The sequence below is a fragment of the Mustela putorius genome, unplaced genomic scaffold, assembly GCF_011764305.1.
Source record: "Mustela putorius furo isolate JIRA1106 unplaced genomic scaffold, ASM1176430v1.1 tig00003863_pilon_pilon_pilon, whole genome shotgun sequence".
Classification (NCBI taxonomy): Eukaryota; Metazoa; Chordata; class Mammalia; order Carnivora; family Mustelidae; genus Mustela; species Mustela putorius.
Window position 1 is genome coordinate 28,140,236 of NW_025422015.1, and position 24,444 is coordinate 28,164,679.

Consider the following 24,444-nt stretch of genomic DNA (forward strand, 5'->3'; position numbering starts at 1 on the left):
GGTGTTTGCAATCTTTAGATAAGCTATCTAGCTGATCTCCGGCTAGCTGAAGTAGTCTCAGCCTGCTACTTCTCCGCCATCTTGACTCCTCCCCTGTTATTTGTTTTTTAAATTGAAGTCATTTAATGTACATATTTTCACTTGTTAGTTCAACACTGATTTCTACTATACATGCACAGCCATTTAGTTTAACTTGCTTCATATTTATTTACTTTCCAACATGCTATATTTATAAATTTTAAAGGATTATTTATGAAAGTAAAGCCCTGGAGTATAAGGCAAACATTAAGTCACTGAGGAATATCCCTTCATGGATTTCTGTTCTAAGAACTGACAGGTTTCATGAGGGGAAAATAATTTTAAGGTTCAACAACAAAGTCACAGTTAAGAAAATGCAAAGATATAAAATTGTATGCGTCAAAGAAAAGGAAAACTGAACCATTTCTACTCAAAACAAGCCCTAAAATATGACTTAAATTGACATGAACTGTATGGAGCCGAATCTCACCAGAAACTAGATTCTCTACTACACACCAGTCATGTAAATGGATTCCGTGTTTCCTTGGCTCCTTACTTTTCAGCTGTTTAAAAGTGAATTCCTTTCCAAGCCCCAACATTTTAGCAATTACTTCAAAAAGCAACCAGCCTGTATGCTTTCTCTTAACTGTGACCTGTCTTTGTTAAAACTGTGAGAAGTCGTCAGTGCATTCGGGAACTCCTTCCAGTTGGTTGTTTTTTCCTCTCTATCAGAGTCCATTTAGTGTTAGATTGAAGGATTAGGGTAACCCGTGTATGTTTTAATGTATTACCTCCGTTCATTCAGAATGTCCCCAATGTACAATGCTGCATTGCTCATTCAGCATACAGTCTTGGAGCCAGGCTAACTGGTAATTGTTTTCACAGCTTTCCAGAGAAATATAAAGTATACTTTCAAATAAAGTGCTCCATAGAATGACTTAACAGCACTCCTGAATTCCTGGCCTTTATTTAGTTGAAACCGAGTAGCAGCTGAGATACACCAGAAAGGCCAGAGCAAGGGGAAAGACCTCATGTTCTCATTGTTCTTCCATGGATGAAAAATAAAAGTGTACTGAGCAGTTGGTGCTGTGATCTGAATAACCTTAAAATCAAAAGAATAACTGTGGATGAATTTGCCTCCCAAAGGGAAAATGAAGAAAGCTTTAGCTCAAAGTTCTTTAGATATCCTTTTAAGAAAGCCGGGTCATCAAAACTATTTTAAAATTTTTTTCAACTATTAAGAATGCAACATGTTCTTTCAGATGATACTTTACTTACTATATGTATAAACTTGTACATGAACCAAATATAGTGAATCTGTACATTATATTTATGCTCATTAATATGCTTCAGAATTTACTACTTCAAGTTGGATTTACAATGATTAATTTTAAACCATTTTCTGAGAACTCAAACTTTATTTATCTGGTGCTAAATCTCCAGAAAGGAATTGCAGAAGGATTTCTAAAGATTAATTTGGCAAAAAGTGGAAAACATACATGGTAGAGTATACAGATGCCCTCTATATACATATATATATACATATAGTTTTCTGAAGTGAGCTTTGAGAGAAAAAAAAAAAACAACCTCCAAATTTCAACAGATCTCTACCCTGTAAGTATCAAATCCACTGTTTTTGGGCTGGATTTACTTGCTGATTTCTCTGTAGGTGATTCTTCCCTGCCTGCTGGCACAGTTGACTTTCAACATCTAACTCTCAGCTCAAATACCTGTTAACTCATGATTTCCTGCCTGCTAAAAGAAAAATGAAAAATGGGATTCATAAAATCCCCAAGTCCTGACTTCAACTATTAGCTTCTACAATTGACAGAAAGCAAATGATCAGCTTACTATAATCCTAAAGTGATAAGCAATGGAAGGGGAAAGAAAAGCAAAGGACTGCAAAGTTTCAGAGCTTACCTAAATGAGAAGTGATTACAGTGCACATGACAAACTAGAAATAATACTTTTATACCATTTCCATGCTAACTTTTCCTTATATACACATCCCCATTTTTAAATGGAAAATAAAATCTTTGAAGTTTAAAATCAGTAATTATATGAGGCCTCCTTAAATTGTGAAGAATTATGCGAGTAAGAAGAATATACGTTTTTTATATATAATATGTTCCATTTAGTTAGGTAATATAATTACTCTTCTAAAATGAAATAGCAAATACCCTCTTTCTCCACACCTGCGTTAAGCAAGTCATGCATGTTGGGGCACCTGGGTGGCTCAGTTGGTTAAGCAACCAACTCTTTTTTTTTTTTTTTTTAAAGATTTTATTTATTTATTTGACAGAGAGAGATCACAAGTTCCCCGCTGAGCAGAGAGCCTGATGTGGGACTCGATCCCAGGACCCTGAGATCATGACCTGAGCCAAAGGCAGCGGCTTAACCCACTGAGCCACCCAGGCACCCCAAGCAACCAAATCAGCCCCAAGCTGATTTCAGCTCAGGTCATGATCTCAGGGTCATGAGACTGAGCCCCAGGCTGGGCTCCAGGCTCAGCGGGGAGTCTGCTTGAGATTCTCCCCCCTCCCTTTCTCCCTCCCCCTACTTGCATACATGCTCTTTCTCTCAAATAAATTAATTTTTTAAAAGTTATACATGTAATCCACTTCAATATTATAAATATTACTCTTCAATGATATCCTGATGCACATGTTTCTTTGCTTTTGTAAAGGTTAGTTATCTCACCTTGCACTTTGGACACTTCTGGGCATTTCTCTGTCCATGCTCAATTTCGCTGGCCCAGTGACGCAACAGTTTGTCCCCTTTTTTGTACTCCTTGCAGTTAACACCTTCATGCCAAGGAGAATGGCACTTAAAACACCAGATGAATTGGCAAGTGGGGCACTGGATCTGTATAAGGAAAAGTAATATTAAGCACTAGCAGACATGTTGAGAGTGTTTAAAAAGCAAATAGTGATGCTTGAGGAAATTAGCTAAAAAAGATTATAATTTGTCCAGATTTAAAATATTGCTCCCTCTACAAGATTAAACTACAAGAAGATGCAACTCTTAACATTATTAAAGGAGGAAAGAATGGCTTTGGTATGGATGATAAGGCTGTCTGTACACTCTACTGGAATTAAGCACTGGGTCCTTCTAGAAATCATTTTGGCCTTATGAAAATCGTCTGAGTTGAAGCACAGAGTAAAACCTGAGGGCTCACAATACCTCTAATCTACACACTCAGGCTGTTGCCTTTAAATCCACCTTTCCCTTGAACCAACTTCCCAGGCATTTCCATTGCTCTTTTTACCAATGGCTTTATTCACTTTTAAAAACCAGAGCCTCAGAAATTAAATAAATAAATAAATCAAAACCTCATAGATGCTCCATCAAATGAAAAACACACTGGCAAATAAACTTAATAAACTACTAAACCAGCATTTGCTAGCAAGTACCCTTTCAAATAAAGGATATGCCTCATTGGCTATTAATCTAAGTTAATAGAAGTTAATTATAAAGTTAATTTATAGTTAATTATAAAATCAATACAAAGGACTCCTATTAGACATATATCTGTATGGGAATCCTGTGGCCTGTGCCTAGGAAACCATCAAAAAGATGTCTTTGTATTTTCATTATATGAGAGTGTGTTTTTATGTTCATTGAAAATATTTGTCTTCCACTTGACATGGAAGACATTTTATTGGACTTCCTTTATTTTGAATGGCAGGGAAGTATCCCGATATCATACAGTATTTCTGGTTTTCACTATCTAAGAACATATGGGCATAATTTGATTTTCTCAGCCTTGTTTGATTAAAGTGAAGGAATAAAATGTTTCACTAAGAACAACACTGGTAACTACTCTTCTCTGCGCTCCCGTATATTATTTCATGCAGTGTGAATGAATTTACAAGTACACTCTGAAGATTAGTTAGAATTTCTTTTGTTAAACTGTTGACAGTATCACTACTTACTTTTTCAGAAAACCTCTTTTTTGACACAGAGTTTCCAATATGCAGATTAACCACAGAGCAATTATAATCACAGCTCTTATGTTTATAACTCAAAGCAGTGTAGTTTTCACTAATGTCTAGAATAGGTAATGTTCTTCCTATTTAAATATGAAGTAACAGAAGTACTTTTGCTTTTAATTTATATCAAAACAAAATAGTATTTTGTCATAAAATTTTAAACATCATGTCTATTTATTTGTTGAAATTCTGTCACGTGTAATGTTTATACTGCTGCATAACATGCAGTATTTATTTTTACCCACAAAATAATGTTACAAAGTAGGTAAAATCACAAGTTTACAGATAAGAAAAATAACACTCACAGGGAATAAATAACTCACCCAAAGTAATTTAGCAAGCTTGTGTTAAGAAGAAATTTAAACACAAGTTTGTCTGGCTCCAAAGCCAGCATTCTTTTCACTTTGGCAAACACTCCCTCATACTAAACAGTATTCTTTCTTTGGTAATTGAAAACCAAAATGTTAGCAGTCAAAGTTCATGTGGTTAAGCTATTCAGTAAGTCAGAATTCTATATGACTACCAACATACAGTGAATTTCGAAAATCCTTTTCAAAATTTTACTTACATAAATTAGGAGACTCTTGGGTTACAAAAAAAAAGGCATGTTGCTATTTAGTGCTTTAAAAATCAACATTTTTGTCTTCTCTGATCATCAAAGTTAAAATAAGTCATTTTAAAGAATAATGAATTGAAGTGGGTAAACTCCAGCTACTAAAATGATATAAAATGATCATTCCTCCATGTCCTTGAACAATGATGAATAGATGTAAATGCCACATGGGTCCTCCGTGAATGTCATCTTCGGATGTAATGAATGAAATGGGGAAGAAGTCAGAAAGACTTGCTTTTCCTCACGCATCTGCTATTCTCATAAGGGCTTGAATATTCAACTACGTTCTCTTCTATTCAACATTATTAGTAATTCTGTCACTGACCTCTAGCACTGTCAAATAAAAAAAAATCTCTTTGGTTCTTAGTCAGTATTTCTGAAATAAATAGAAAAGTGGATGAAACAACAATTTGACACTGGGATTAACTCTGTGGATATTGGACATCACAATGGTTCAAGGATTTTTGTGACCAAGTGCTGGACAGTCACCCCTATGGATCCTTAATGAATAGAGTTAGAAATGTGTGATTGTCCTAATGTACCAGAATGATAAGGAATCTGATACGTGGGTGTCTTCACCAGTGACTCTTGTTTCCAACTTTGTGCAATAAATAGCTAAATCCCACAGTAGATCCTACTGTCAATCTTCACCAACAACATGGACTCTGTGGCAAACTGAAAAAAGTTTTGCAGCAAGCTCTCAAGTGAAGAGGAGTAATTTAAATTCAGACCCAACTGCTTATTGTCTCTCACTGAAAACATTAAACTATTGCTTTGCTCTGGAATAAGATAATAAAAAGACTAATAGGCAGCTCCAACAACTCTGCTGTTCTGAATGGTCTAAATTCTAGATTTCTGGTCTGAAGATGCCTTATTCTATTGTGGCCTTAACCATATTCAAAATTGGCCTTATTTAAAAAGCACCTATTGACATCAATGCTGCATCTCCTTTCACTCCTTTTTTAATACTTATTTCTCCACACGAAACACCATCTCTCAACCACAGACCTCCCACACAGACTGCCTGCCTTCTGAGTAATTACATTCACAAAGAGGTCATTATATTTCCAGCCTTGTTACTCAAAGTGTGGTCCGGGGACCAGCAACATTGGCATCACCTGGGAGTTCACTGGGAACAAAAAATCATGTCACAGCCCATAACTACTGAGTCAGAGTCTGAATTTTCACTAGGTCTCCTGGTGATTCAGATGCACGCTCAAATTTGAGAAGGTCTGCTCTGACTCTGTCTCCCTGGTCACAACTGATTCCACCAGCAATGAGTCCCTAAGCAGAAGCATGAATTCTTGGGCTGGCAAGCAGCCTGTGAGGTGGCTGGGAAGACAGATTTTTTTCTCTTGAGGAGTAAAATGGGAATACACATACACTTTACCTTTGTTGTGGAGACAAAGTTAAGAAAAGCTAAGTGACCACAGTGCAGATCACAAGAGATGGGAACAATAGACATTCACATCTAGTGACACAACAGAGGGGCTCTCATGCTGCTAGAGACAGTGTCCAATTCTCTGCAAGGTCTGCCTTGGTGGCTGCTGAGGCTCTCTCTTGCCCTTCCTTCTTCCTGTGGAGACTTACAGCAAATCTCATGAACTGAGATAGCTTGAGACAAAGCATATCTCTGCCTTTTGTAATTGGAGAAAGTCCAATTAACACAATCTGTCTATTGAAATCTTATCCAGATCAAATGCTACTTGCTTGGAGATTCAGTATCTTTCTTAGAGAGCTCACATTCAACATGTAGATGTCTAATCTCTCTAACAAGCTACTAGCTCACTGAGGTTACAAAAGCTGTCTCAAGTATCCCCTACTTCCTGAGATAAGTAACAGAACTTCTGGCTCATGGTAGGCCCTCAAAGTTATTTGTAAAATGAATTGTTTGGCACACAGCAAATACTATGTATTAGCTAATGTTAAATGAATTAAAGAAAACCAACATATCTAACTTATGATCAGTAACTAAGATGGTATCATCTTTTCTTAGATTACCAGATCATGCTTACTAAATGTTTTATCCATGTGACATTTTACTGAACATCAAGATTGTGATCAAACTCTTCTACAACAGACAGGACTGCAAGAGTTTCAAGAATAAAGTTATCAGAGTTAAGAATCTTGATTAACTTGTTCCAGAATCCATGAAAAATTTAAAAAAAAAAAACCTTTATATTAAATTTTAAACTTCTGAATTTCTTCAGTTTTTCTAAAAATCTGAGTTACTATGACACTCACAAGATAATTTAAATGCACTGACTTGTCTTAAGCAAATGGTATTTTCTCTTGACAGCTCATGCCAAATAAAAAAATAACCCACAAAATATGGAGTTCCAAACCAAAAAGGACCCCAGAAATGTCTTTATAACCTAATTATATATACTCCTATATACATAATTATTTTAAACAAATCATGAAATCATTACTTATCAAACTTAAAATATTAGACAATATCTATGTTTGAAATAGTCATTGCAAATATGCACTAACTCAGTCTTCCAAGAAAAATTTGCTTTATTAGAACTACAAGGTAAGACAGATACGCAATAATGAAGCCTACCCAGCGATTCATTTGCCCATTCAACTAATATTTATTGAGCACCTTCAAGTAGCAGGTACTGAGTGTACTGTTTTAGGTACATACAAAAGAATGAAAACACTTATCCTCAAGGAATTTATTGAAGATGGACAGGTACAAACACAGAGAGCTCTCAAACCATGTAATTACTGCTAAAAGAGAAGCTTGGACAAGTGGGAATCATGGGAAAGGTGCTTCAGGGAAGATTGGGAGGCTAATGTTCAGAGAGAAGGTGGCCTTGAAGGCTGAATGGAATGTCACTGGGGCCAATGCTAGAGTAACATTTCCGGCTGAGGCCCAGCCTAAGCTTCCACAGAGGCCTGAAAGCACCTAGAGCACTAGGGAGAGAGCAAGGGTTCTCATGAGGCCCAAAAAGAGATGCCACTTTGGCTGCGTCAGTCCTGAGCCTTGCTGAAGTGTCCAATAAACAGGGTTCAATTAGTCTTATATTTATGTTCCTACACCGTTGATGTGTCTCTAAAAATACACTGTGGTCCAGGAACTTCTTAAATGAAACATTAAACTTATGGCTGTCAGACTAGGCTGTGTCCTAAGGAAACTGATCAATATAGATGTAAGAGGGAAATCTCGTGGTTATGAAAAGTTTTATAATAACTTAAGATGTCTTTCTTGAAGACGAGAAGATTGGGAAGAAGTACAGGGTATCATAGAGAGAAGAAAAGTAGTGTTTGATGCATGGCCTCATATACCTTCAAGGAAGCACAATCTGCTCCCTTATCAGATCAAATCCTAAAGCAAGAGTGGCAGTGGAGGGAGGTTCTCCACAAGGCAAAACATGGGCTTGGCTTCTTGCCTCCATTCTTAGTCTCTAATATTATTCCCTTAGTCCCATCTTACTTGGGGATATCTCCCTGAATACCGTATAGTGCTAGTAACGTGCAAGCTGCGTAAGGCACTGTTCCCTGAACACAGTCCAAAAGTGGTCCAGTGACCCTTGCCTTAATTTTTCGGAGCATAGCTGAAACGAAGCCGAAAAATGAAAGGGAAACTTTCCTAAAGGTGAGAGATCAAATGAGGACAACAAACAAACAAACAAACAAAAAAACTCAAAAAACTGTTAACACATGACAAGATAAACTATACAGAGTTGTAGTGGTTATTCATACAAACAGCTTTACTGACATCCCTCATATTGATTTCCAGGATCCTTTTACATATGTGACACACTATTGCATAATACAGTCACTTTAGTACTGGCTTTCATTTTCAACTGAGAGGCATACTCTTCCGAGGGTTTTATTCTTTGAAAAAAGTCTCTCTCCCTAATTTGAGAATCGTTACTTCATACCAATCTATTTTGCTTCTGCTGCCTGGAAACACCTTTAAACATTTATAGACTCTTCGTGTAAACCTAGAAAGCAAGGCCCAGAGAAGTATCTGCCTGAATTTATTTCTTGTTTGAGGACCTACCTCTTCATAGATGAATATAAATAATACTGGAAGATTCTGCCTGATTGTGTAGTACAAATTCACTAGCCAGAGCAGATGGCATCACCCCATTCTCAACAAGACATCTATTCTGAAAACAACACAGTAAGGCTAACATCTCACAGAGATAACCTACCTAGAGTACTGGAGGGCCATCTAATTATATAGTGTATCTGAGGAAATGGGAGGATGGTCTGTGACCAACAGGTGAAAGCAAGAGACAGATCTCAGCTGGAAGGTAACAATGAGTTCTTGAATAGAAAGGAATGATTCTCTAAGTAGGAAGTTTCTTAAAAATGGAATTGTTTACCAGAAACAGACCCTCAACTCTATGGTCAACTAATCTTCGACAAAGCAGTAAGGAATGTCCAATGGAAAAAAGACAGCCTCTTCAACAAATGGTGCTGGGAAAATTGGACAGCCACATGCAGAAAAAATGAAATTGGATCATTTCCTTACACCACACATGAAAATAGACTCAAAATGGATGAATGACCTCAATGTGACAAAGGAAACCATCAAAATCCTTGAGGAGAACACAAGCAGCAACCTCTTTGACCTCAGTGCAGCAAATTCTTCCTAGGAACATCTCCAAAGGCAAGGGAAGCAAGGGCAAAAATGAACTATTGGGATTTCATCAAGATCAAAAGCTTTTGCACAGCAAAGGAAACAGTTAACAAAATCAAAAGACAACCGACAGAATGGGAGAATATATTTGCAAATGACATATCAGATAAAGGGCTAGTATCCAAAATCTATAAAGAGCTTAACAAACTCAACACCCAAAGAACAAATAACCCAATCAAGAAATGGGCAGAGGACATGAACAGACATTTCTGCAAAGAAGACATCCAGATGGCCAACAGACACATGAAAAAAGGCTCCACATCACTCGACATCAGGGAAATACAAATCAAAACCACAGTGAGATACCACCTCACACCAGTCAGAATGGCTAAAATTAACAAGTCAGGAAATGACAGATGCTGGCAAGGATGCAGAGAAAGGGGAATCCTCCTACACTGTTGGTGGGAATGCAAGCTGGTGCAACCACTCTGGAAAACAGTGTGGAGGTTCCTCAAAAAACTGAAAATAGAGTTACCCTATGACCTAGTGATTGCACTACTGGGTATATACCCTGAAGATACAAACGTGGTGTTCCAAAGGGGCACGTGCACCCGAATGTTTATAGCAGTAATGTCCACAATAGCCAAACTATGGAAAGAACCTAGATGTCCATCAACAGATGAATGGATAAAGAAGAGGTGGTATATATATACAACAGAATACTATGCAGCCATCAAAAGAAATGAAATCTTGCCATTTGCGACAACGTGGATGGAACTAGAGGGTTTTGTGCTTAGTGAAATAAGTCAATCAGAGAAAGACAACTATCGTATGATCTCCTTGATATGAGGAATTGGAGATGCAACAAGGGGGTTTGAGGGGTAGGAAAAAAAAAAAGAAAAAATGAAAGAAGATGGGATCAGGAGGGAGACAAACCATAAAAGACCCAATCTCAAAAAACAGACTGAAGGTTGCTGGTGGGAGGGGGATCGGGAGAGGGTGGTGGGATTATGGACATTGGGGAGGGTATGTGCTATGGTGAGTGCTGTGAAATGTGTAAACCTGGCGATTCACAGATCTGTACCCCTGGGGATAAAAATACATTATATGTTTATAAAAAATTTAAAAATTAATTTAAAAAATGGAAGTGTTTAATCAGTGTCTGAATGACCACTTGTAGGTATTTTGTAGAGAGGATTTATTCACACGTAAATGGTTGCATTAGGTTCCCATAAAGATCTGAGAAGGTAAGTATGGCAAAGTAGGAGTACAGAGTGTGGTAGGTGAGAAATGCATAGCCCTAACATCTTCCAGACCATTTCATAATGAGCACCAGACGTGGCTTACTTTTACCCACTCCTTAGCATGTCCTCAGTGAGAAATGATTCTTCAACTTGTCTCTTGTGCTGAAGACCCAAAGGATGATGTAGTGAAGAAAAAAAAAAAAAAAACAGTTTTCAGTCCCATTGTAGGTCAATTTATGGTAGCTATGGGCCTTGATTATTATAATTATTGTAGGGTTTTTTTGAACATCAAATGTAGGTTAGAATAATAAATGAATTCTAGTCTTTGGTTTTCGTTGTTAGAAGTTCAAGTAAAGACTCCATAAAATATTATGGCTAATTTATACATCAATAAAGGAAACAAAGAAAAACTTTAGCAAAGCACCTCAATAGTAAAAATTAGAGAGAAAAATGCATCCTAATAAAATTTAGTGGATCTGCATCATAGCTGGATATTGCACTTTTTTTTTTCAAAGTTAGCATATATAACACACCCTTTGTTTAAGCTGGCTTCTTTCTTTCTTTTTTTTTTTTTTAAGATTTTATTTATTTATTTGACACACACACAAAGAGAGATCACAAGTAGGCAGAGAGGCAGGCAGAGGGAGAAAGGGGGAAACAGGCTCCCCACTGAGTAGAGAGCCCAATTTGGGGCTCAATCCCAGGACCTTAGAATCATGATCTGAGATGAAGGCAGACGCTTTAACTCACTGAGGCACCTAGGCGCCCCTAAGCTGGCTTCTTTAAATCAGGCTAGACAACTCCATCTTTACCTTCCTCCCAAATCCATTCTAGCAACAATCATTGAAGAAACTACACTTGTTTTCTATAGCTCCTAACATCAATGATGCATTAATGCCAAGAGAAGTTGGTATGTGTCACAGGATAAACCGAACTTGCAGGGCTCATGCACAGTCTGATTCTCAATTTATAAACATTGTCAACTTAAAGCAATGGTGTTGGGGAAAAACCAAAGAGCAAAGCAGCATGCTTTTTACAGGAAACTCTTAAACGTTTTTACACATGGGAAAAAATTCTCAAATTATCTTTACTAAAAGAAAGCTCAAGTATATTGATTGATGTATTGATATAAATAAAAATTACTGGAGGCACAACTGAAGATGTGCAACTGGGATCTGAATAAAGGACTGGCAGACATAGTAGGAAGCCACTGTCACTCTTAGAGCCAAAGAGACAAAGGAGGAGAGAGGTTTCTGCAGCTCAGTGAGAATTAGAAATATGGGGGAGGGACCACCTAGCAGGAGGTACAGTCCTAGAAGGACACAGCTACGGCCAGAGCTTTGTACTGAATTAGGAAGGGAGTGAGGAAGCAACGTTATCTACTATTCTCTCTTTCCACCCTTTTGTCTCCTGCCAATGGCAATAGTTGGCTGAACCCAAATAGGAATCGAGATGTAAGGGAATCTGGAAAAGCCATTCAAAGGGGCAACTTTCTGGAGTACAGGACAGGTCAGAGAGGGCTGAATAACAGACACAGGAAGAGGGTAAATTGAGTATTATCACAATTCCAGCCTTCCACTTATGCACATTTTAAAGTACATTAGTTAGGAACAGCAAACCCATTGATTTGATTATAAAGACCTTAGAAAAGTTCTTTTACCACACAAGGAAATAATGTATTTGCAGTTTTATAAAATGTGTTTTCTTCCCAGAGGTTTTAATAATTAAAAGAGAGGGATAAAAAGACAGCTAACTATATAAGGTAAGAATATAGAGGGAGTTTCCCCAGGACATTTTACTGTTTTCCTTTTCTTTCACTTTACAATGAATTAAAGCACCATTCTGTGAATCTTCAAGGTTCTGTTTATTATTTGTGGGAAGAAGAGTGGGGTTTATATTAGTTTTGCCTCAAGGAAACCATAAAGAAAATGACCTCTAACACATTCCCTGTGTTGGTTTATGCATTCCCTTCAACCTAGTCCAAATCAGTATAAAGAGGGGGACATTTTCTTAGTCTATGCTGGGAAATAGGGAAGAAACTGAGAACTGCCCTTACCTCAGTACAACTCTTAAGGCATAAAATGACTATATTTAATCATTTGTAATTCTCAACTCTTTTTCATGAAAAACGATCACTTTCTCAACCTCTCAGAATATGCTTTATCCATTTCTGTCAAAGTCACCTCCCTCTGCCTCAAGCTCCTCAAATATTAATGCTTGTCATCAGATCCCTTCTCATAAGATCCACACTTCTTAGAGATCTCTTTGAAGCCCCAAGGGTCTTCAAACTTAACATCATCAATACATTTCAAACCAAATTTGTTTTTCACTCCCCAAGCCTGTTCTTCTTCTTCAAGACATGGTCGATATCATCCCTCCTTTGTTCCCACCATCCATCAGTGACCCGAACTTTCATTCCACCTTCTTGTTCTTGGCTCCTCTATCTCCATCCCAATAACTCAGGGTTGCTTATTCTGTGGCCGCTGCCTAATAATGAGAGCAAACATGATAATTTCTAGCAAATGTTGAGCACTTAGGATGCATGCAGACATGATGCTAAGCACTTTACATGTGTGACCCTGTTTAATCCTTCATCTGCCCTGCTGACAGGTACTATTACTAACCCCAGTAAAACATATGAAAAATCTACTCACAGGGGCAGAGCTCATATGTGGCAGACTGAGTTTAAACACATTTGGAAGCCAGTACTCTGACCCACCTTTTCCAGCTTGGCAAATTAAACATTTCAAAGCTCAGTTTACTCTTATTGAAGTCTTTCTAATCTCTCCTGCCCTTTCTTCTCCCAGTGATCTCAGCATTTTCTACCCACATTTACTACGGTACACATTATTATATATGCATTGGCCCATTTATTATTTCCTCCAACAAATATAATTTCAGAGTGCAATCTATCAGACACAGGGCTTGACACAGCTTTTCAGCAGTCAGCAAGCCTGGACCTGGCCTCCAAGAAATGAGTGGGAGAGACTTTAAGCAAATAACCACACAATAACACCATAAAATCCCAGATGATAGTAGCCTTGGAGAAAAACTTCTGGTGCTGGGGATGTGTCTGTCACCAGGCATCACATGAGCACCATTAAAGCCACAACTTCAGCATTTTCATTTTCCCATCGCTAATGTGTTCACTGTATTGATATGCAGTTGCACTAATACATTCTAGGAACTGTTTCGGTGAGACATTAGATTTTTTTATTGGACTTGAAATTAACGGTGAAATGGAATGGTAAAATATTTTGCCTCATGACAGGAGTTGTAGGAATAAGAAGACAAATATTATTAATGAGAAAGACTGAATTTGCACAAAGGCAAGGTTGTCTCAATGTAATCTCTCCATTCAAGAATATACTTGTCCTATTTGATACAGTAGTAGTTTAATGGAGTTCAGAACATAATGAAAAGCTCTGTGTATGCAAAATTTTGTTAGAAGGGAGATGTTGAGTGAGGGCTCGGAAGCACTATTGGCACCTAGAAGTTCTTCTTTCTGCTTGTTGATATATTCTGTTTACCCCCTTTTCAATTGCAAAGTACACAAAAAAAAGGTGGTATTTACAAACCTATTTAAATGAAATACCTCATATGATATTTTAGATTTCAAATTTCATGTCAGATGTATCAAAAGGTATTTCCTGTTATAAAATAGCTGTGATATTTCCAAGCAATTTTAACCTTCTATTTAAGTCCTTCTCAATTGACAGAAATCATAATAAATGTTCAAGAAGTGACATCTTGGATCACAACATTATAATTCAATGACACAAAAAGAGTAATATTGAAATAACTATTATAAGGGGTTCACCCATAGGTACGAAACCCATTTAGGCTGTAAACAATATTATACAGAGATTTCAAATTGCTCAGACATGGAAGACATTCATAGTAATCTTTCTTTTTGTTTCTGTTGTGTTATGACTCAGTTCATTACATTCAGGTATTTGAATTCAAAACTCTTAAAGTTACAATGGACTATACCATTTGGAAGTGGGGTCTGTTATTGGGAAAACAGAATTTTTTAAAACAGAGCAAACCTAAAAAATAGCCGTTCATTTACCACAAAGAAGAAGGATAATAGTGTCAATGTAGGGTGCTATGCTAGAGCCATGAAAGAAACAGTTGGTTTGCTGAAGCATCCTTGTCCAAGCTCTCCTTACTCATAATATCCAGACAGGTATGGACATGCAAATCAGGTAGTTAATGTTAACATAAGAGTTTACAGTTTAATGATGGAAAATGCTATCACTTCCCTTGGTTCATTCAAAATTATAAAAATATTGGATCTTATATTTTTCAATTTTCATATATTTCCTTCTCAATACATGTGCATTCTGATAAATAATGCTCATCACCAAAGGACTTAGTGATCTGGGGGTGAAATGGGATTTATAAAATTTTACTACAGCTATAATTGCACCTTACACTACACCTTTCACCCATTTCATAAGAACAGTATATTTTTGAATGATTTTCACTTTGACTCTATACATACATGTTTTAATTACCAAAATTCCAAAATAGTATAATCTGAGTTTATATACATATATTTTATAAATATATATTAATTGTATCAACATATATTTTATAAACAAATAAATTACACTAATATATATATGTATATATAATATATGCAATATACATATGTTACATATATAATGTACATATTACATATATAATGTATATATTACATACATATAATGTATATATTACATATATAATGTATAATATGATGCATATTACATATATTATATACACATATAATATATATGTATATACATATTACATATATATGTATAATATATATAATATGTAAAATATATATTATACATATATATAATATTATATATATGTGTATATATACATAATATATATTATATGTGTATATATGTATATATATAATATATATTATGTGTGTGTATATATATGTATATGTGTATATATATATGTATATGTATATTTAGAAAAAAATAAAATACACTGTTATGAGATAAGAAGTCCTTCTAAAACTAGCAATTTCTGATCACATCAACAACATAAAATTGGAATAAAAAAAACTTAACCGGGGTACCTGGGTGCTTCAGTTGTTAAGCGTCTGCCTTCGGCTCAGGTCATGACCTCAGGATCCTGGGACTGAGCCCCGCATTGGGCTCCCTGTTCTGCACGCGAAGCGAGCTTCTCCCTCGCCCATTCCCCATGCTTGTGTTCCCTCTCTCACTGTCTCTCTCTCTCTGTCAAATAACTAAATAACTAAAATCTTTTAAAAAAATAACTTTTAAAAACATACAGAGTCAAATAAAAGTATGCTTTTGTTATTAAGTCAGTATTCAAAATCACTGTGAGTGTATTATTTGAGTTACACAGTTTTGCAACCTCAAAAAGGTACTTTTTAGAGAAGAAAAAAAAAGGGGGAGTGTTTCCTGCTAGTTATGAGCCTAGGCTTCACAAAGATAGTAAATAAAAGAACTGACTATGAGAGCCAAGCCATCTCAAAGCCCAGTTACTCATTAAGAGGTTTTGACTAACCTGCTGGAGCTCATCCTTGCAACCCACAGAGGGAAGTACTTGCTGAACCACTGTCCCTCAAATCTACAGAATGCATACCATACCACCACTGCTTCCAAGACCAGAACGCGGGCTAAGACTTACCTTAAGCGGAGAGGACTTCACACAGCCTTTGAAATCACCTCACCTTGCCATTCTACTGTAATGACAAGGATGAAATTCTAGGGCCACAGACCTCATTTTCCTGCTTCATTTACTGCAAAGGTTCCCAGTTCTGCTACACTCTAGCAACACCCAGTGAGGCTCAAAAATGTGCCAGAGTGTTGTTGGGGAGTGGGCCCAGGGCAGTGGTTGTCTAAAAGACCCCCAGGTAATGGTGAGGACAGCGGGCGCTGTGAATCAGGAATTAGTTCCCACAACGGCTGCCTTTGCCGCCCAGCCTTCAGTCTGGCCCTCCCGTGACATCCTCTATTAATGCTGCCAGAATGATCTTTCTGTAATGCCTACAGAATTAAATCCAAACTTCTGGGCTCAGTGTAAGACTCAACACGATCTGCTTTTAAGTACCTGCCCAGCTGCCTCTTGCTGGCTGCCTCCCCACCAGCCCCACCAAGCATTTGTTTCCAGTGTGGCCGCCTCAGCCTCGGGGCCTGTGCTCTTACTCATTCCTTCATTCCTTGCTTCAACGTGTTCTCCAATGTTTATCTGGTTATCTGCCTGGAGAACTGCGTCTTCTTCAAGAAGTCTCTCCTCGCGTCCTAGCCTCTTCTCCATCAGTGTTCTCAAAGCGCAAGTGTACTGGGGTTCTTGTTTTTGTTTTCTTCTTTTGACTAATCATATTGAACCATCATTTTAGAGCATACATCTGTCTCACCTTCATTAGACATTTTTGGCGCAGGGACTATGTCATATTTGCCACTGCATCTCCCAAACTTAGCTTACAGTCTAGCTCATACTGGCATTTTGTACCTGAATGAATAGTATTTTTTATTATATTCACTTATTATTTTTTACTATATTCACTTATTATTTTTTACTATATATATTTTTTACTATATTCACTTATTAGATGGAGCCAGAGGAGAATCATGTTAGGTCCGCTGAAAAAATCAAACTTACACTAAAAAAAAAGGATTAATATGTCCTTAATATTTAGTAATAGCAGTGACAGTTACTTTAAAAGATTAGTCATTCCGTTTGGCTACTAAATGAATTTTGAACATGGTTGAAGTCAAAGAAAAACTTTAAGGAAACCCCCAAGAGTGCTTTCTTATCATCAGCCTCCCCAAACCACTTATTTTCAGAATCACAGCCAATACATACTCACCTTAGACTTGGGTAAGGGAAGGAAGCCCACTTAATGCCCACCACAAGTTGGCCTAATTTGGCATCATGTGACATCTAACCCACAACTCTGGTGAACATGCTTACTTTGTATTTGCTTTCTGATCTGGAAGGGGTAGGGATATGTCCTTTTTTCTTGAAGGTTGTAAAGTGCTTGCACTGAGGACATGGCTTGGTGCTGGAATCAATACGGCCAAGTTCCAGGAAATACTTATATTTGATGGAATCTTCATGTGTTAAGTTAAAGACAATTGTTCTTTCTTCCAGGAATTCAAAACATTCTGTGATAGGGCATTTGATTTCTACTTGGCCAAGTTGTACCTGTGTGAAAGAGCACATGGGAGACAAAAAAGGGGCACTGGTTAACTTTCTGTTCTTTTTTCTCCTCATATATTATTGATTATTTCATGATTACAGTAAAGGATTATCCATCATTTCTCAGGATTTCTAACATAATAAATGGCAATCACTTTGGTATCTACATTAGGCAATACCAAAACAATCACTATATAAAGTTTCCAAAGCATTTTTTTTTTTATCATATTTGTGAACTTAAATGGACCTAAGCCGCAGGCTCACCAAAGAAGCAAATTATCATCTCATCCTTCTGGAAAAACCCAGAAGGACGGCATGATAATTTGCTTCTTTGGTGAGCCTGCAGCTTTAGCTGCTTTTACGGTAAGGCAGCTAAAGGATAAAAGGTGGTTCAGATTTTCCAAGCTTACTGCAGAGTCTCAACATTAAACTTAGGGTGCTTTACTATAAAGGAAAAAAAAAAAGGATTTTGAAAGTGTTATATATATATATATTTACATATATATATTTATATCACCTAATAGTTTAACAATATTGCAGTAATAACCTCATTTTCCCTGACTATTCTCTGTAATGAACATACAGTAGTTTTTATGTCACCAGAATCAGAGGAACAAGTAAGAAAATCACACCAATCACACTGGCTTTTAAAAATAATCCATACAAGATGGGATTGGGAGGGAGACAAACCATAAGTGACTCTTAATCTCACAAAACAAACTGAGGGTTGCTGGGGGGAGGGGGTTTGGGAGAAGGGGGTGGGATTATGGACATTGGGGAGGGTATGTGCTTTGGTGAGTGCTGTGAAGTGTGTAAGCCTGGTGATTCACAGACCTGTACCCCTGGGGATAAAAATATATGTTTATAAAAAATTAAAAATTAAAAAATAATAATCCATACAAGATCTGGCTAAACCTGAGGTAATTTATAAAATGAATTTCTTCCCAGGACCACAGTTAGGTTAGGAGAGAGAAGGATGTACTAGAATGCTACATTTAGCATTTGGCATGGGATTCTAGATAAGGTTAGCATTAAAGATTACAGCAAAAGATAAAAGCATAAAGTCTGGACACAACCAAATTTCAAAAGATGAAGAAAATAAACTACCTAGAATTAAGGAGTTCCATACATGTTTTCGATAAGTATTGAACAAGAAGTGTTTACTGTATTTTTATATCATGGCATCATAATCTCTTTTTGCATATCCTAATATAGCAAAGGGAGGCAGCGAAAGTTCCAAGAGGCAAAAAAATGCTAAATTGTTTCTTTTTCACCTGGGTGAACCTGACATTCTAAGAAGTCTGTTGACCTTAATGAGAAAAGGTCCTCCATGAAAACTGAGGAAGGAATGGGGAAAAGCTATGCTATTTGGGAGAAGAAAAACATCACTACAAAGAACAATTGAAAAAACACACTACTGACATCATAGTAACTTTGCTTTTAACTTTGCTGTTTATCTGGCACAGACTTACAAAGCCACAGGCTGAAGGATGTATGGGATGATGATACATTTAATATGAATAAAGGACATGAGCCAGACCGATAATGAAATGGAGTCTGGCTTTAGATAAACCTTCTTAGGACCAACCTGCTGAAAGTGTTAATTGCTACATAATTTTATACAACTATTGTACAAAACTCAGTCTAGAAAGGTTTTTCAAATATCAGCCCCAAATAATATTTTTACTTTTTATGATGTCTACTTATAGATGCAACCAGATTTATTATTACACTTGTTAAACTTATGAAATGTTATTATACACCCAATTAAGTTTTCTAATACATTGTTTTCAGTTATAGCTTAAGACATAAATCCTTGGAAGATTTTTAAACAGACAAAAAAATCCCACCTGTGACATTATTAGAAACTGAGTTAACAAAGCATATAAAACCTTTAAAAAATGAATACATGTTTCCTTTTTTAATATTCTGTCAATGTTTATCAAGCCTGCTTCGGAGCCAGGTACTGGGGTTAGGCACAGAAGTTTGCAGTGCCCATCAGCAAAGAGGTGATCATGACCCAGAGCCGTGAGTCTGCCTGACAGGTAGAAACAGGGTGTCAGGAGAGAAGATGTGAGAGGCTCAGGAACTGACACTTCGGAGACTCAGAGGAGCCTTCTAGGAAGAAGTGAGGTTTCAAGCGAGATCTTAAGATTAGTAGGACCTCGCCAAGCTGGGTGAAGGGGTTTCAAGCAAACAGAAGGTACAACATGGACAAAGGCTGGGTAAGAGAGTATGGCACTGCATCAGGGATACTCCTGATTTTCCCCACCTCCTAAATGGATCAAATATGTGCTGCCCTAAGGTACAAGCATCCTAACCCAAGATGACAGCCTTAGAGCGCCTGAAAGATGATTACTAAGCCTGGACCACAAAGTCAGGTGTAGAAAGCTAAGGGCATACAGATGAACTGGAATCAGAGCACACTGGCAAGAGCATGAAGTTGTCCCAAAAGTCTGGATGTTCTCATACGAAAATTAAAAAAACAAAACAAAACAAAACAAAAAACCCTCCAGTTTTCAGCAAGTGAAAAACAATTTCTTTTCACTCCGCATAGAAGGAGCTCCCTTGGGCCATTTCCAGTGACTCGTGTTTACTGAGGAACAGCATAGTTTAGGGGATGGGAGTCAATTTTTTTCCTCCCAGGTCAATGTTTGAACCTGACCTCACTCCCCTATAGATTTATTTTAGCCATAGAAAGGATAATAATAGAAGCATTTAGTTCAGAGCCACCCAGGGATTGTCAGCTCTTATAGAAATGGAATATAGTTTAGGGACCAGAACAATCCAAGGCAGTTCAAGGGAGCAGGTTCTCTTGTCACTTCTCCAGCAGTGAGAGCTTACACCATACCACTTTGTGTATGGCTTACCATCTGACATCTAACCAGAAGACCTTGTTTTCTTCAGTGCTTTTCCAATCTGTCTGCACACCTATCCATTTCCATAGAACACACAATTTCTTCATGCTCTCAAACTCTCTGCATTTGGCTTATTCCATACCTTCTCTTCTTTCCAAAATCCCTACCCCACTGCACTGAACCAAATGATCTCTATTTTATTATGCAGATAGATGCAACATGATCATGGTTCCTCATCTTCCCACTACGAACTCTCTCTGAATCTGTCTGTTCCCATCTTTTCTCCCCTCCTTCTTTTTCCAAGTTTAGGGTCTGAATCAACCTCCAGGACAACTGCTTGAGTCTCTTAAAGGCTTTTCTGAGAATTCAAGTTTTATGGCCCACCCAGGATCATTGCTGGTAAGCTAGTAATTGGTAGTTTGGAAAAATTACTCATACAGTTCTTTGAATTACTCATAGTTCTTCATACTAATACTATCTCCTTTTTCATAATAGAATGCTACTGATGACCTATGCAATCTCTTGGCCTCTACGTATCTTTCTCAGAATAATTTCCTCAAAAAACATCACTACCAGATTAGTAATCATGATTAAGCAAAGTGTATTCATTTGTGTATTCAACAAGATACATGTTTCGTCAGCTCAAGGAAACATTTTTTTCAGCATTTTAATATCTCAAAAGTCAGGACTGTTTATCATTAATAGTCTTCAGCATTGTGCCATAGTTTAATTTGCAGTTTTTATTTTCTTGGTGGCACATATTATAATACTTTCACCTACAATTGATCATGTCTTAGATTTCAATGAAATGTGGTTTTTACAAGGTAGGCATCATGGTGGACTCTGGAGAAATGATGGGAGAGAGACACAGAGCTTCTTTTCAGGAAATGTGTGATAAGTAAACAAGCCAGGCAGTTCATAGTCAGTACCAGAGGAAACTACACATCAGGGACGGGATTCCTTAGGAGAACTTGGACAGGGAACTAAAGTGCCCATCATGCAGAGAAACTGGGGAAGACAGTCCAGGCAACAGAAGCAAGGACATGGCCCCAGGGTACAAGGTGTCTGATGCGCTTCTGTTCACAGAGCAGAACTGAGTGACTAAGGCACAGTCCAAATGAGCCAGAGCACACAGGCCTTGTTGGCTGTGATAGGAAGTTATGGATTGTATTCTAAATTCAACAAGAATCATTGACTGGTTTTATGAGGTGGAGTGACATACCTTGATTGACATTAAAAATATCACTTGGGCTCTTCCTGGTGAATGGACTGTAGAAGGAGAGAAGTGGAGACTGGAATAATAGGACTCTGGACTGTACTTTTCTTCTTACCAGTGGTCTCTGACTGTTTCAGCCCTCTAGACAGTCGATGATGGATGATGCAACTAGGTGACAGGAGTAGCCAGAAATGGGGTACATTTTGGAAGTGGAACCAATGGGATTTGGTGAGGGACCAGATATTGAAGATAAAGTTAAAGAAGGAAGCAAAGATAATTCTAGGATTTTGGCTTGAATAATCTGATGCTGAGCCAATGCTACTCAATGAGAAGTGTCTAATAAAACACAGTTTACATGGATATGCAATATTTGCTGGAAAGGATTCACTGCAAATCTATTATAGCAACAAGAATAAAGTTCATTAATTCATCCAAAAAACCATATATTTAGCTCCTACAATATTACATGTAAAAGACATAGGTCCAGGATATAAAGTAGCTTAAGCTATGAATCTTGCCCTTGTGGAACTTGAGACGACAGCAATCAAATTTGTGTTGATAGTCTCTTCTAGTAACTGATGATTTGATGACACTAATTCATTTAATATTTTACCCACTGTTTAAAACATTTTTTTATTAGGGTAATCATAAGCATATGCAAAAATAAACAGACTGATATTATGAATCCTTAAGTATCCATTCTCCAGTTTCAACACTTATAAACTCTTGGCCAATCTTCTTTATTCTGTGCATTGACCCATATTATTTTGAAGCAAATAGAAAATATCATGTCATTTCATTCATGACTATTTCAGTATCGATCTAAAAAAAAATCTGTTTCTTTAAAATACATAACCAAAGGGGCACCTGGGTGGCTCAGTGGGTTAAAGCCTCTGCCTTCGACTCAGGTCATGATCTCAGGGTCCTGGGATGGAGCCCCGTATCAGGCTCTCTGCTCAGCTGGAAGCCTGCTTCCTCCTCCCTCTCTCTGCCTGCCTCTCTGCCTACTTGTGATCTCTGTCTGTCAAATAAATAAATATAATCTTTTAAAAAAATACATAACCATGATACCAAACATCTGCTCAAATGACAATGATTCTTTAATATAGTTCAAATAACATGTCATCTAACTTCTGTCTCAAGGATTTTATGTACTTACTATACTTAAAACAAAGACACTTTATTTAAAAAAAAACTTTATTTATTTGAGAATGAGAGTGAGAGAGAAAGTAAGGGAAGAGCAGAGTGGGAGGGAGGGGAAAGGGGAAAGAATCTCAAGGAGATATTTGTTGAGCACAGAGTTCAGTGTGGGGCTTGATCTCCAGACCCTGAGATCATGACCTGAGCTGAAATCAAGAGTCAGATGCTCAATCAATTGTACCACCCAGATGCCCCCAAAGATATTTTGAATTTGTGTTATGTTCAATTCTAATACCAGTATTTATATCACTGAAAAATATATTCTCCAATTCTTCTGAACAAAAATATGTCTATTCTTGTAAGACAAAATTACTTAATATTAAAACAGTCTCTAAGTGTCTCCAAGAGACACTACTACTCACTTAACATTCAAGCTAAAAGGAGAATTTGCCACTTGGGGCAACTCAAAAGTAATTTAGTGACACAGGTAAGGGGGGGGAGCCTCTGGAAAAGTGTCAGTTTAATTAAATCATCCAAAGAAAAGACAGAGAATGTTTAAAACTTGGGACTTTGAAGCTTGATTTATCAAAAGTATGCCTAATGACTTTGATCTTGGTTTTAAGTGTTGGTCACAGTAGTTTACAGGGTGCCTCCAACTTCTGTTCACTTGATACCAATTTCCTCTTTCCTTAAAAAGGAACATGTTAATATGACAGAGGAGAATTGACTATCACAACAAAAGCAACAACAATCATGAAATAGACACAGCCCCTCCTCCATGCCAAACAGTCTTCTTTTTTTTTTTTTTTGAGATTTTACTTTTTACAGTAAAGTAAGTTGAAAAAGTTGATATTTTAAAGTAAGTTGAGTGTAGAGAAACTCAACATGGAACTTGAACTTACAACCCTGAGATCAAGAGACCATGCTCAACCTACTGAGCCAACCAGGTGCCCAGCCAAGCACTGTTCTAAACATTTTCTGTGCATTAATTACTTTGTGGAGCACCATAGAAGCAGATTCATTTTCAGGTTCATGGATTTCCCCATGACTTTCTCATCAGTGAATACAGGAAAGTCACTGCTTTACTGATAAATATGCTTTTCTGTTTACTCAACAGTGAGTACAGAGCATTGTGCTAGATGTCTGTAAACGTTTTTCTTTAAACTAATGAAAAACATCAAACCAAATATCCCAGAAGTTCTCTCAACCCCAAGCAAGAATAATATTAAGAAAAAACACCTAAGCACAGCAAGTAAAAGTGCCAAGTACCAAACATAAAAAAATATCTTAAAAGCAACAGAGGAGATGGATGGCTGGGTGGTTCAGTCAGTTAAGCATCTGCCTTCAGCTCAGGTCATGATCCCAGGGTTCTGGAATCGAGCCCCACAGCAGGTTCCTTGCCAGTGGGGAGTCTGCTTCTTCTCTCGATCCTCCTGCCCCCTCCCCATTCGTGCTCTCTCTCAAATAAATGAAATATTAAAAAAAAAAAAAGCAACAGAGAAAGATCTTCTCAAACAGAAAACTTCAGTCCCAAGTGGGTTGCTGTTAAACTACTAAGAATTTCAGGATGAAATAATACCTATACAA

At 37.3% G+C, this 24,444-nt stretch overlaps 1 protein-coding gene across 1 annotated transcript in view; it reads right to left on the reverse strand.

The window, feature by feature from the left end:
* The window catches only part of RNF217 (ring finger protein 217), a 149,169-nt gene that overhangs the window by 39,390 nt on the left and 85,335 nt on the right, over positions 1-24,444 (reverse strand). Inside the window, exons 2-3 of the mRNA XM_013061168.2 lie at positions 17,416-17,649; positions 2,719-2,883 (exon numbers count right to left, since the gene is read on the reverse strand). Of these exons, the coding sequence (XP_012916622.2) occupies positions 2,719-2,883; positions 17,416-17,649 (399 nt within the window). The remainder of the gene's footprint in view (positions 1-2,718; positions 2,884-17,415; positions 17,650-24,444) is intronic.